This window comes from Chiloscyllium plagiosum, unplaced genomic scaffold (genome assembly GCF_037043375.1).
Source record: "Chiloscyllium plagiosum isolate Xiang-an unplaced genomic scaffold, Cpla_swu_hap1 HiC_scaffold_1, whole genome shotgun sequence".
Lineage (NCBI taxonomy): Eukaryota > Metazoa > Chordata > Chondrichthyes > Orectolobiformes > Hemiscylliidae > Chiloscyllium > Chiloscyllium plagiosum.
Genome location: NW_028270139.1, coordinates 108,940,323 through 108,953,528, shown reverse-complemented (window position 1 = coordinate 108,953,528; position 13,206 = coordinate 108,940,323). Strand labels below are relative to the sequence as shown.

General features: G+C 44.5%; 1 protein-coding gene across 3 annotated transcripts in view; it reads right to left on the bottom strand.

Annotated features, from left to right (window-relative positions):
- LOC122548398 (putative E3 ubiquitin-protein ligase HERC1) overlaps positions 1 to 13,206 on the bottom strand; it is a 377,691-nt gene that overhangs the window by 248,185 nt on the left and 116,300 nt on the right. For all 3 annotated transcript variants that reach the window (XM_043686981.2, XM_043687001.2, XM_043686991.2), the window contains exon 21: positions 7,125 to 7,251. In XM_043686981.2, the coding sequence (XP_043542916.2) occupies positions 7,125 to 7,251 (127 nt within the window). The remainder of the gene's footprint in view (positions 1 to 7,124; positions 7,252 to 13,206) is intronic.

Sequence of the window (13,206 nt, the reverse complement as noted above, 5' to 3'; positions counted from 1 at the left end):
CATCACAGCGCCAGAGACCCGGGTTCAATTCCCGTCTTAGGCGACTGTCTGTGTGGAGTTTGCACATTCTCCCAGTGTCTGCGTGGGTTTCCTCCCACAGTCCAAAAATGTGCAGGTAGGTGAATTTGCCATGCTAAATTGCCCAGTGTTAGGTGCAGGGGAATGGGTCTGGGTGGGTGCGCTTCGGCGGGTCGGTGTGGATTTGTTGTGCCGAAGGGCCTGTTTCCACACGGTAAAGTAATCTAAATCTAATCTAAAAAAAATTGTTTTGTTTACTCTACAGGCAGATTACACCATACAAAAGTTGCAGAACAGAATGCAGAATACTGTGATACAATGCAGAGAAGGTGCAAAGAGAGAGATCAGAATTGGCATCCGAGAGGACCATTCACGAATCTGGTTATAGTGGGGAAGAAGCTGTTCCTGAATAGAGTTGTACGTGTATTCAACTTTTGAATACACGTGAGGGTGGACGTAGAGACATTGAGCTTTTTTGGCCCTTGTGTTGACATGGGTGGACCAGGACAGATTGCTGGTGATCATCATTCCCAGGAACTTGACGATGTGGACCATCTCCACGTCAGCACCATTGATGCAGGGGTGTGCCCTCCACTCCACTTCCTGAAGCCAATGATCAGTTCCTTCATTTTGCTGAAGTTGGAAAAAATTTTCTCTTCATACCATGCCACTATGCGCTTAATCTCTTTCCTGTATTCCATCTCATCATTGTTTGAGATCTGACCTAAATGGTGGTGTCAGCAAACTTGTACATGGGGTTGGGTGAAATTTGACCACACAGTCGTTAGTTTATATGGAATATAGTAAGGGGCTGAGTATGCAGTTTAATGTGCACCAATGTTGAGGATTATAGTAGAGAAGGTGTTGTGATGTATTCTGACTGATTGCGGTCTATGGTTCAGCGAGTCGAAGATCCAATTACAGAGGGGGCAGCTGAGACCCACGCCTCAGTTTCGAGATGAGTTTGTTTCAAATTATGGTGTTGAAGGCAGAATTGTGGTCAATAAGGAGGAGTCTAACATAGGTATCCTTGTTATCAAGATGGTCCGGGGATGAGTGAAGGGTAAGGGAGATGATGTTCGCTGTGGACCTTTTGTGCCTGTGGGTGAATTACAAAGGATCAAGGCAATTTGGTAAACTAGGGTTGATGCGAGCCATGACTAACCTCTCGAAGCACTTCATAATTCTAGAAATCAGAGCAACTGGGCAATACTCATTGAGGCACTCTGCATAATTTTCCTTTTACTTAGTACAGACATTGGATAATGTGGGCTGATCAGCAGCAGCCAGAATGGATTACTAAAGGGTAAATCTTCTTTTACTCACTTGCTGGATTTTTTGTTTTGAAAAGGTCAGTGAGGATAATGTTGTTGATGAGGTGTACATGGACTTTCAAAAGGCACTTGATACATTGCCATGCAACAGTTCTGTGAGAAAGGTAGTATCTCGTTGAATAAAAGAGATAGTAGCAACATGGACACCGAGCAATTGGAAAAAGCTGCAGTTGACAGATATTTTTCAAAGTGAAGGAGTAACGGAGTTATCTCAAGGTCAGCATTTGAACCTTTTCTTTTCCTGATATACATTCATGTTCTAGACCTTGATGTGCAGGGGACAAATTTAAAAGTTTACAGAGGATATTAAAATTGTAAACTGCAAGGACAGTGTAGAACTCAAAAGGATAGACCAGTTGGTAAAGCAGGCAGATAGGTGGTACATTTGAAGTTCAATGCAGATAAGTGCAAGGTGATGCATTTTGGAATGAAGAACATGGAAAGACAACACAAATTCAGGATACAATATTTACTGGGGTAGAGGTGCAGAGGGAGCTGGGTATATATGTGCATAGTTTACTGAAGGTGGCAGGAGAGGTCAAGAAAGCAGTTAAAGTTTGTAGTATCCTAAGTTTTATTAATCAAGCACAGCATGAGAGAGAGGAGGTTATGTTGAACTTTTCCAAGACACTTGTTATACATCAGCTGGACTACTGAGCACAGTTCTGAGCTCCACACCACAGGAAGGATTGATGAGAGTGCAGAAGAGATTTACAAGAATGATGAGAAACTTCAGTAAGCACGACAGATTGGAGAGATTGGGTTTGGAGAGAAGGTGGTTTATCATTTGCCGAGAGGTGCGAGGAAGGAGTGAAGGACTTCTGGGAAGGTGAGTCTAATGGTTTATAAATGGAAATGTGTTGCTGGAAAAGCGCAGCAGGTCAGGCAGCATCTAGGGAACAGGAGAATCGACGTTTCGGGCATTAGCCCTTCTTCAGGAGGGCTAATGCCCAAAACGTCGATTCTCCTGTTCCCTAGATGCTGCCTGACCTGCTGCGCTTTTCCAGCAACACATTTCCATCTCTGATCTCCAGCATCTGCAGACCTCACTTTCTCCCTAATGGTTTATAACACTTACTTCAGGCGTCAGGGCCTCCATTTGCCGAGAAGTGCGAGGGAGGAGCAAAGGACTTCTGGGAAGGTTTTAAATGGGTGAGATCTAAACCAGAGACCCTACACCGTAGGGCCTCCCTCCCACCCACCTCCTCTAACCTTACTAAGAATCTGTAAACGAGGTAAGTTTTCAGGTTTTTTTTCTTCTCTTCCTTTGTTTAGTTCTGTGTGGGCTTTCAAAATAGTGGGATATGGATGTTAGGGCAGTTGCTTGTTCCTCCTGCAGAACGTGGCAGGTGAGAGGCACTTCGCATGTCTCTGTCGACTACATCAGCGAGAAGCGCACCCAACTCCAGCTCCTTGAAAACAGAGTTAGGGAACTGGAGCTGGATGAAGTACGGATCATTCGGGAGGCTGAGGGGGAAATTGAGAGGATGTACAGGGAGGTGGTCACTCCTCAGATACAGAATAAGGACAGCTGGGTTACAATCAGGGGGAGGAAAGGGAACCGACGGTCAGAGCAGGGATCCCCTGTGGCCGTTTCCCTCAGCAATAAGTGTATCGTTTTGGATACTGCTGGTAGGGACAGCCTACCAGGGGCAAGCCATAGTTGTCAGGTCTCTGGCACTGAGCCTGGCACTATGGCTCAGAAGGGAAGAGGGGGGGAAAATAGAAAAGCGCTAGTGGTAGGGGACTCAATAGTTAGACGGATTGACAGGAGATTTTGTGGTCAGGAACGGAACTCCCAGGAGGTATGTTGCCTCCCTGGTGACAGGGTCCGGGATGTCGCCGATTGGGTTTACAAGATTCTGAAGGGGGAGGGTGAGCAGCCAGACATCGTGGTACATATTGGCACCAATGATATAGCCAGGAAAGGGATTGAGGATCTGAAAAGTGACTACAGAGAGTTAAGTTGGAAGCTGAAGAGCAGGACGAGTAGAGTAGTGATTTCAGGTTTGCTTACCGGTGCCACGAGATAGTGAGATGAGGAACAGTCAGTGAATGCAGCTTAACGCGTGGCTGCAAGGCTGGTGCAGGAGGGAGGGCTTCAGATACCTAGACCATTGGGATACCTTCTGGGGAAGGTGGGACCTGTACATGAAGGACTGGTTGCACCTTAACTGGAGGGGTACAAATGTCCTGGGTGGGAGATTTGCTCGTGTGATTCAGGAGGGTTTAAATTAGTTTGGCAGGGGGGTGGGAATCAGAGCCACATGTCTGAGAGGGGGACAGTTGCAGACAGGACACATAGATTGAATATATCCTGTCAATCAGGAAGGTTTCTCACATGATTAAACATAGGGATCGGTTAAAGTGTGTCTGCTTTAATGCAAGGAGTGTCCAGAATAAGAGTGACAAACTTAGAGCATGGATCAGTACTTGGGGCTACGATGTTGTGGCCATAATGGAGATGTGGGTTTCACAGGGACAGGACTGGTTGCTTGATGTTCCAGGGTTTAGAACATTTAAAAAGAACAGAGAGGGTGGAAAAGAGGAGGGGGTGTAGCATTGCTAATTAGAGAGCGCATCATAGCTACAGAAACGAAGGTTGTTGAGGAAGGTTTGTCTACAGAGTCAGTACGGGTAAAAGTTAGGAACAGCAAGGGAACAGCCACCGCATTGGGGGTTTTCTACAGACTACCTAATAGCAGTAGAGAGATTGAAGATCTCATAGGCAGGCAGATTCTGGAAAAAGGCAAAAGTAGCAGGGTTGTTGTTATGGGTGACTTCAACTTTCCCAATATTGACTGGAACCTCCTTAGTGCAGATGGTTTGGATGGAGCTGTTTTTGTCAGGTGTGTTCAGGAGGGTTTCCTTACTCAGAATGTAGACAGACCAATGAGGGGAGAGGGCATTTTGGATTTGGTGCTCAACAACGAGCCAAGACAGGTGTCAGATCTCGCAGTGGGAGAGCACTTTGGTGAAAGTGATCACAACTGCCTCACATTTAGCATAACCTTGGAGAGTGAAAGGAGCAGTTACCGAGAGAAGATATTTAATTGGGGAAAAGGAAATTATGACGCTATCAGACAGGGGTTGGGAAGTACAGACTGGGAGCAATTGTTCCACAGAAAGGGCACAGCAGACATGTGGAGACTATTTAAGGAGCAGTTGTTGCGAGTAATGCACAAATTTGTTCCTCTGAGACAGGCAAGGAGGGGTAAGATTAAGGAACCTTGGATGACGAGAACAGAGGAACTTCTCGTCAAAAAGAAGGAGGCAACTTACATAAGGTGGAGGAAGCAAGGATCTAGCACAGCTTTAGAGGATTACAGGCTTGCTAGAAAGGAACTCAGAAACGGACTGAGGAGAGCCAGGAGGGGGCAGGAAAAAGGCTTGGCAACACGGATTAGGGAGAACCAAAAGGCATTTACTCATACGTGAGGAATAAAAGAATGCTCAAGGAGAAGGTAGGGCCGATCAGGGATAGCGGAGGGAACTTGTGCGTGGGGTCTAAGCATATAGGGGAAGCCTTAAATGAGTTTTTTGCTTCGGTTTTCACCAAGAAAAGGGAACTTGTTGTAAATGAAAACTTTGAGGAGCTAGAATACAGTCTTGACCAGATCAAGATTGATGAAGTTGATGAGCTAGAAATTTTGGAAAACATTAAGATTGATAAATCCCCAGGGCTAGACCAGATTTATCCTAGGCTGCTCCGGGAAGCGAGAAAGGAGGTTGCTAAGCCGCTGGCGAGGATATTTGCGTCCTCACTCTCCATGGGAGTTGTACCGGAGGATTGGAAGGAGGCGAATGTTGTTCCTCTTTTCAAGAAGGGTAATAAGGAAATCCCTGACAATTACAGACCAGTCAGTCTTACGTCGGTGGTCAGCAAAGTTGTGGAAAGAATTCTGAGGGATAGGATTTATGACTCTTTGGCAAAGCATAGTGTGATTAAAGGCAGTCAGCATGGCTTTGTGAGGGGCAGGGCATGCCTCACAAATCTTATTGAGTTCTTTGGGGAGGTGTCAAGACAGGTCGATGATGGTCGAGCAGTGGGTGTGGTGTATATGGATTTCAGCAAGGCATTTGATAGGGTTCTCCATGGTAGGCTCATTCATAAAAGTCAGGAAGTATGGGATATAGAGAGATTTGGCTATCTGGATTCAGAATTGGCTAGCTGACAGAAGGCAGAGAGTGGTTGTAGATGGAAAATATTCTGCTTGGAGGACAGGGTTGAGTGGGGTCCCACAGGGCTATGCTCTTGGGCATCTGCTCTTTGTAGTTTTTATAAATGACTTGGATGAGGATGTTGAGGGGTGGGTTAGTAAATTTGCAGGTGACACAAAGGTTGGAGGTGTTGTTGATAGTAGAGAAGGCTACTGCAGGCTGCACTGTGACATAGACAGGATGCAGAGCTGGGCTGAGAAATGGCAGATGGAGTTCAACCTGGATAAATGAGAAGTGATGCATTTTGGAAGGTCGATCTCGAATGCTGAATATAGGATTAAAGACAGGATTCTTGGCAGAGTGGAGGAACAGAGGGATCTGGGTGTGCAAGTACATAGATCCCTCAAAGTTGCCACCCAAGTGGATAGGGTTGTTAAGAAAACATATGGTGTTTTGGCTTTCATTAACAGGGGTATCAAGTTTAAGAGCCGTGAGGTTTTGCTGCAGCTCTACAAATCCCTGGTGAGACCACACTTGGATCATTGTGTCCAGTTCTGGTCGCCCTACTATAGGAAAGATAGAGGCTTTGGAGAGGGTGCAAAGAAGGTTTACCAGGATGCTGCCTGGACTGGAGGGCTTGCCTTATGAAGAAAGATTGAATAAGCTTGGACTTTTCTCTCTGGAGAGAAGGAGGACGAGAGGAGACCTGATCGAGGTATACAAAATAATGAGGGATAGATAGAGTCAATAGCCAGAGACTTTTCCCCAGGGCAGGATTGACTTGTACGAGAAGTCATAGTTTGAAGATATTCGGAGGAAGGTATAAAGGAGGTAGGTTCTTTACACAGAGAGTTGTGAATGCATGGAATGTATTGCCAGTTGAGGTGGTAAAGTGAAGTCATTGGGGACATTTAAGCGACTGCTGGACATGCACATGGATAGCAGTGAGTTGAGGGGTACGTATATTTTACATTAGGATTAAGTCTCGGCACAACATCGTGGGCCTTAGGGTCCTTTCTGTGCTGTACTTTTCTATGTTCTATGAGGGGAACGGAATACAGAAGTAAATAGATTATACTTCAGTTGTACAGAGCACAGGTGAGACTGCACTTGGAGCACAATGATTTATTTAAAAGAGGACGTCAATACATTGGAAACAATTCACACGTTTACTAAACTAAACCTGGAATTTGCAGGTTATCTTACGTTGAAAGGTTGAACAGGCTAGGCTTATGTATGCTAGGGTTTGAAAGTGCAAAGAGGACTTGAATGAAACATACATATGGGGTCTTGAGAGGATTGATGTGAAGGGGACAAAATGAGGCAAAGGTTTTACTCTCAGAAGGTAACAGGTCTTTGGAACTCTCTTCCTCAAAATGCAGTGAAAGTAGAGTATTTCCATTTTTTTAAGGCATAGGTGGATAAATTCTTTATAAGCAGTGGAGTAAACAGTTGTCAGGGGTAGATAGGAATACAGATTTGAGATTACAAACAGACTAGCCATGACCTTATTAAATGGTGGAGCAGGTTCGAGGGGCCAAATGTCCTTGTCTTGCTCCTTCTTTTTATGTTCAAATATGTGTATACATCAACATTAGTTCAATCTTTTACCTGTCTGGGCCAAGTGGGCAGCTGCACATTTGCAGTATTATAGGCAGCATTCGTTTGAGCCAGAAGTGTACTTCTAACCTTGTAGACACATTGATATATTTCCACAAGTCTCTCACTGGGTTGGCACCTGCAAATACAATAAGAAGCATCGAGCAAATTATTTGTTTTTGAGTGAAACTGTAAGTCTTGTATGTGCCAAAAGATGGAGAAATACCAGAGAGTAGTCAGTGCCACTGGACTAGTAATCCAGATGCTCAGGCTAAGGGTACGGGGTCATGGGTTCAAATCTCAGCAGGTTGAATTTAAATGAGATTAATAATATCTGGTACTAAAAGTTATTCTCAGTCATGGTGACATCTAAGTCATCATTAATTCTTGTGAAAAACAACTCTCGTTTACTAATGTCCTTTAAAGGGAAGAAATCTACCATCTTCACCTGGCTTGGCCCACATGTAATTCCAGGTTCACAATAATGTGCTGTGCTTTTACCTGTCCTCCAAGAAATTATTTATTTCAAGAGCGAATAGTTGCTATGAAAGAATGTGTCTTGAGAAACTGCACTGCCATTTGAGTTAAAAGTACTCTCAGGACTGTCACCTACTTTCCTGTCTAATAAACATATCAACATATGGGCGGCACGGTGGCACAGTGGTTAGCACTGCTGCCTCACAGCGCCACAGACCCGGGTTCAATTCCCGACTCAGGTGACTGACTGTGTGGAGTTTGCACGTTCTCCCCGTGTCTGCGTGGGTTTCCTCCGGGTGCTCCGGTTTCCTCCCACAGTCCAAAGATGTGCAGGTTAGGTGAATTGGCCATGCTAAATTGCCCTTAGTGTTAGGTAATTAGGGGTATGGGTGGGTTGCGCTTCGGCGGGTCGGTGTGGACTTGTTGGGCCGAAGGGCCTGTTTCCACACTGTAAGTAATCTAATCTAATCTAAAAACATAAAATAAACTAACCATGTTTCAACACTAAACAAGAAACAAATGTATTGCAAATAAATCAGTTTTAATCACATACAAACAAAGAAAAGTTAGCAACTTATAACTCCTCAATTCAAAACCTACCCATTTTTAAAACCCCTATGCAGACAGACAAACAAAAAAAAGATGCTATGGACAAAAGAAAATCAAAAAGGAAAAATAGTCCAACAGCACCAGTCCATAGGATTCAACGAGGTCTACTCTCACTCATTCTGATCTTTCTTTCCAAGTCCTTTCAGTTCTTTACTGTAAACAAAGAGCAGTTCGCACATTAATTACTCAATCTTTCAGTCATAGAGATGAACAGCATGGAAATAGACCCTTTGGTCCAACTTGTCCATGCCGACCAGATATCCTAAATTAATCTAGTCCCATTTGTCCCATATCCCTCTAATCCCTTCCTATTCATATACCAATCCAGATGCCTTTTAAATGTTGTAATTGAACTAGCCTCCTCCACTTCCTCTGCCAGCTCATTCCACACACGCATCACCCTCTGCGTGAAAAAGTTACCCCTTAGGTCCCTTTTATATCTTGCCCCTCTCATCTTAAACTTATGCCCTCTAGTTTTGGACTCCCCCACCCCAGGGAAAAGACCTAGTCCATTTATCCTATTTGATGCCCCTCATGATTTTATAAACCTCTATAAGGTCACCCCTCAGCCTCCAATCTCCACGGAAAGTAGCCCTGGCCTCTCCCCATTGCTCAAACCCTCCAGCCCTGGTAACATCTTTGTAAATCCTTTCTAAACCCTTTAAATTTCAAGTCACTGTCAGAGGCAGCAGCTTATAAGGAACTGGTGAGAGATATACTGGTTATCTCCAATTCTTTGTAACTTCTCTTCAAGCAGAAAGATACTGCTGCCTATTTAAAGGTGTGGAGGCTCTATCATCCACATGCAGACTGTCCAACTGCCCAGAAGCCAGAGAGTTGCTATCATGCTGAATACTCCTGACTCCCTCAACTGACCCCGATTGTAACAAAATATCAACACACTCAGAGCAAAGCTGTCCTGAACACAAACCCATCATGCTGATGAATCCAGCAATCCTCCCTCCACTGCTGAACAAAATAACAGTGCAAATACAATGCAAAAAAAGGTGCTAGAAATCATTGAAAACTATAACATCTCATTTGACAGTTTCCTTGGTTCAAGTCAGAATTCTTTTCTTATTATGGTCCAAAAATAAAAAGATGTGGCCATTACCCAAGAATCATGCCAAAAATGTGACATATGGAAATATGCCTGCACCATGCTTCTGACGTAAAGACAAATCACTAATAAACAAATCACTTTTTGAAAAAAAAGACAAATGGTTTTATTTCCCTGTCCTGACATTTTTTCCCCATTTCCCAACCATTTGGTTCTATATGGTTGGATGTCAGCTCATATATTGCTGAAGTTGCATTCTTTCTACTTACATGCCAGACTTATTCTAAGCTAAAGATAAGGTGGGAGGTGCTGTTTATCAGGTTTGAGATGGCATAGGGTAGGAGGGTCAGAATCAAGGGCAGAGGGTGGCAATTTTGAAGGCAAGTGCAATGTTGGCATTAATTGAGGGGGCAAGAGTGGGGATGTACAAGAGTCTGATCAGACCACATTTGGAATGTTGTACATTGTTTTGGACTCCATATCTAAGAAAGGACATGCTGCCCTTGGACAGGCTCCAGAGGAAGTTCACAACAATGATCCCAGGAATGAAGGGCCTGTGTATGAGGAGGAGTTGAAGACTCTGAGTCTGTACTCAATGGAGTCTAGAAGGATGAGAGGGAATCTCACTGAAATTTATAGAACACCGAGAAGCCTCAACAGAGGTGGAGAAGATGTTTCCACTAGTAAGACAGACAAGGACCCAAGGTACAGCCTCAAAGTGAAGGCATGAGCCTTCAGAACTGAGATGCAGAGGAATTTTTTCAGCTAGAGGGTGGTGAATCTGTGGAACCCATTGACGCAGTGAGTGTATTTAAGACAAAATAGATAGATTCTTGATTAGTGAGAGGATCAAAAGGAATGGGGAGAATGGAGGAGAATGGTGTTGAGAAACATATCAACCATGATCAAATGGTGGAACAGACTTGATGGGTTGAATGGTCCACTTCTGCGCCTATATTTTATGGTCTCATGGCTCCATTACAAGCACAGTCAGGAGAATTTATAATGAAGAAAATAGAAATGGCAGAGAAGTTTATACTGATACTCAAAGTTTGTGCGAAGATTTGTAGCTCGGGTGCTCGTTGCTGTGGTTCTGTTCGCCGAGCTGGACGTTTTTGTTGCAAACGTTTCGTCCCCTGTCTAGGTGACATCCTCAGTGCTTGGGAGCCTCCTGTGAAGCGCTTCTGTGGGGTTTCCTCCGGCATTTATAGTGGCCTGTCCCTGCCGCTTCAAACTTTTTACTGATAATAATTTCCTTTAACTATTCATTGTGACAAGCCACTTGGATTTCAAGTTTTGGGAAATTTCTAGTATCAGTATAAGTGCTTGGGAGCCTCCTGTGAAGCGCTTCTGTGGTGTTTCCTCCGGCATTTATAGTGGCCTGTCCCTGCCGCTTCCGGTTGGCAGTTTCAGTGTCCGCTGTAGTGGCCGGTATATTGGGTCCAGGTCGATGTGTTTGTTGATGGAGTTTGTGGATGAGTGCCATGCTTCTAGGAATTCCCTGGCTGTTCTTTGTTTCGCTTGCCCTATAATGGTAGTGTTGTCCCAGTCAAATTCATGTTGTTTGTCGTCTGCGTGTGTGGCTACTAGGGATAGCTGGTCGTGTCGTTTCGTGGCTAGTTGATGTTCGTGGATGCGGATCGTTAGCTGTCTTCCTGTTTGTCCTATATAGTGTTTTGTGCAGTCCTTGCATGGGATTTTGTACACTATATTAGTTTTGCTCATGCTGGGTATCGGGTCCTTCGTTCTGGTGAGTTGTTGTCCGAGTGTGGCTGTTGGTTTGTGTGCTGTTATAAGTCCTAGTGGTCGCAGTAGTCTGGCTGTCATTTCAGAGATGTTCTTGATGTATGGTAGTGTGGCTAGTCCAATGGGTTGCGGCATGTCCTCGTTCTGTTGTCTCTCCCTTAGGCATCTGTTGATAAAATTGCGAGGATATCTGTTGTTGGCGAATACCTTGTAAAGGTGTTCCTCTTCCTCTTTTTGCAGTTCTGGTGTGTTGCAGTGTGTTGTGGCCCTTTTGAATAGTGTCTTGATGCAACTTCGTTTGTGTGTACTGGGGTGGTTGCTTTCATAGTTCAGGACTTGGTCTGTGTGTGTGGCTTTCCTGTGTACCTTAGTGGTGAATTTTCCGTTTGGTGTTCTCTGTACCCTCACGTCTAGGAATGGGAGTTGGTTGTCCTTTTCTTCCTCTCTCGTGAATCGGATTCCTGTGAGTGTGGAGTTGATGATCCGGTGTGTATTCTCTATTTCCGTGTTTTTAATGATTACAAAGGTGTCATCAACGTATCTGACCCAGAGTTTGGGTTGAATTTGTGGTAAGACTGTTTGTTCTAACCTTTGCATTACTGCTTCTGCTATGAGTCCCGAGATCGGTGAGCCCATGGGTGTTCCGTTGATTTGTTCGTATATCTGGTTGTTGAATGTGAAGTGTGTTGTGAGGCACAAGTCCAGTAGTTTAAGTATACCGTCTTTGTTGATGGGTTCAACGTCCTTTTATCTGTTATGTCTGTTCAGCAGGTTGGCTATTGTTTCTCTGGCTAGGGCTTTGTCAATAGAGGTGAACAGTGCCGTTACGTCGAATGAGATCATGGTTTCTTCCTTGTCTATGTGTATATTTCTGATGATGTCCAAGAATTCCTGTGTTGATTGTATAGAGTGTCTGGATCCGCTGATCAGGGTTTCAGTTTCTGCTGTAGTTCTTTCGCCAGTTTGTGTGATGGTGTCCCTGGTAGTGATACTATGGGTCTGAGTGGGATGTCTGGTTTGTGCACTTTAGGTAGTCCATAGAATCTGGGGGTGTTGTTGCTTTCAGGTTTCATTCTTTTTAGGTCAGACCTGGTTATCTGTCTGTTTTTTTGTAGGTTCCTCAGTGTGTTGTTTATCCTATTGGTGAGCTGTGGGGTGGGGTCAAACTCCCTCTTTTGGTAGGTGTTGATATCTGCAAGTAGTTGTTGTGCTTTTTGGATGTACTCTGCTTTGTCCAGGATGACCGTCATTCTGCCTTTGTCTGCTGGTAGTATGATTATGTTCTTATCGTTTCTTAGTGATTTCAGTGCTTCCCTCTCCTTGGTGTTGAGGTTATGTGTTTGTCTTTTCCTTGTTATTAGTGGTATGATACTTTGTCTCACTGTTTGTTGTGTCTCTTCTGTCAGTCCATTGTTCCTGAGTGTACATTCTAGTGCTGCTAGGAAGTCTGCTGTCTTGGCGTCCCTGTGGTTGTAGTTGAGTCCCTTGGCCAGTATTGTTCTTTCCGTGTCTGTGAGCTGTCTGTGGGAGAGGTTTTTAACCCAGGTGTGTGTTATGGTGTCCTCTTTGTTGTGTGTTAGTTTGGCCATTTTTTCTTTTAGTGCCGTTTTTTTGCGGTGTGTAGTCCTGTTCTGACCTATGGTGACAGCCTGTTCTATGGTCCAGGTCTAATCAACGGAACACCCATGGGCTCACCGATCTCAGGACTCATAGCAGAAGCAGTAATGCAAAGGTTAGAACAAACAGTTACCACAAATTCAACCCAAACTCTGGGTCAGATACGTTGATGACACCTTTGTAATCATTAAAAACATGGAAAACACACCGGATCATCAACTCCACACTCACAGGAATCCGATTCACGAGAGAGGAAGAAAAGGACAACCAACTCCCATTCCTAGACGTGAGGGTACAGAGAACACCAAACGGAGAATTCACCACTAAGGTACACAGGAAAGCCACACACACAGACCAAGTCCTGAACTATGAAAGCAACCACCCCAATACACACAAACGAAGTTGCATCAAGACACTATTCAAAAGGGCCACAACACACTGCAACACACCAGAACTGCAAAAAGAGGAAGAGGAACACCTATACAAGGTATTCGCCAAAAACGGATATCCTCGCAATTTCATCAACAGATGCCTAAGGGAAAGACAACGGAACGAGGACATGCCGCAACCCATTGGACTAGCCAC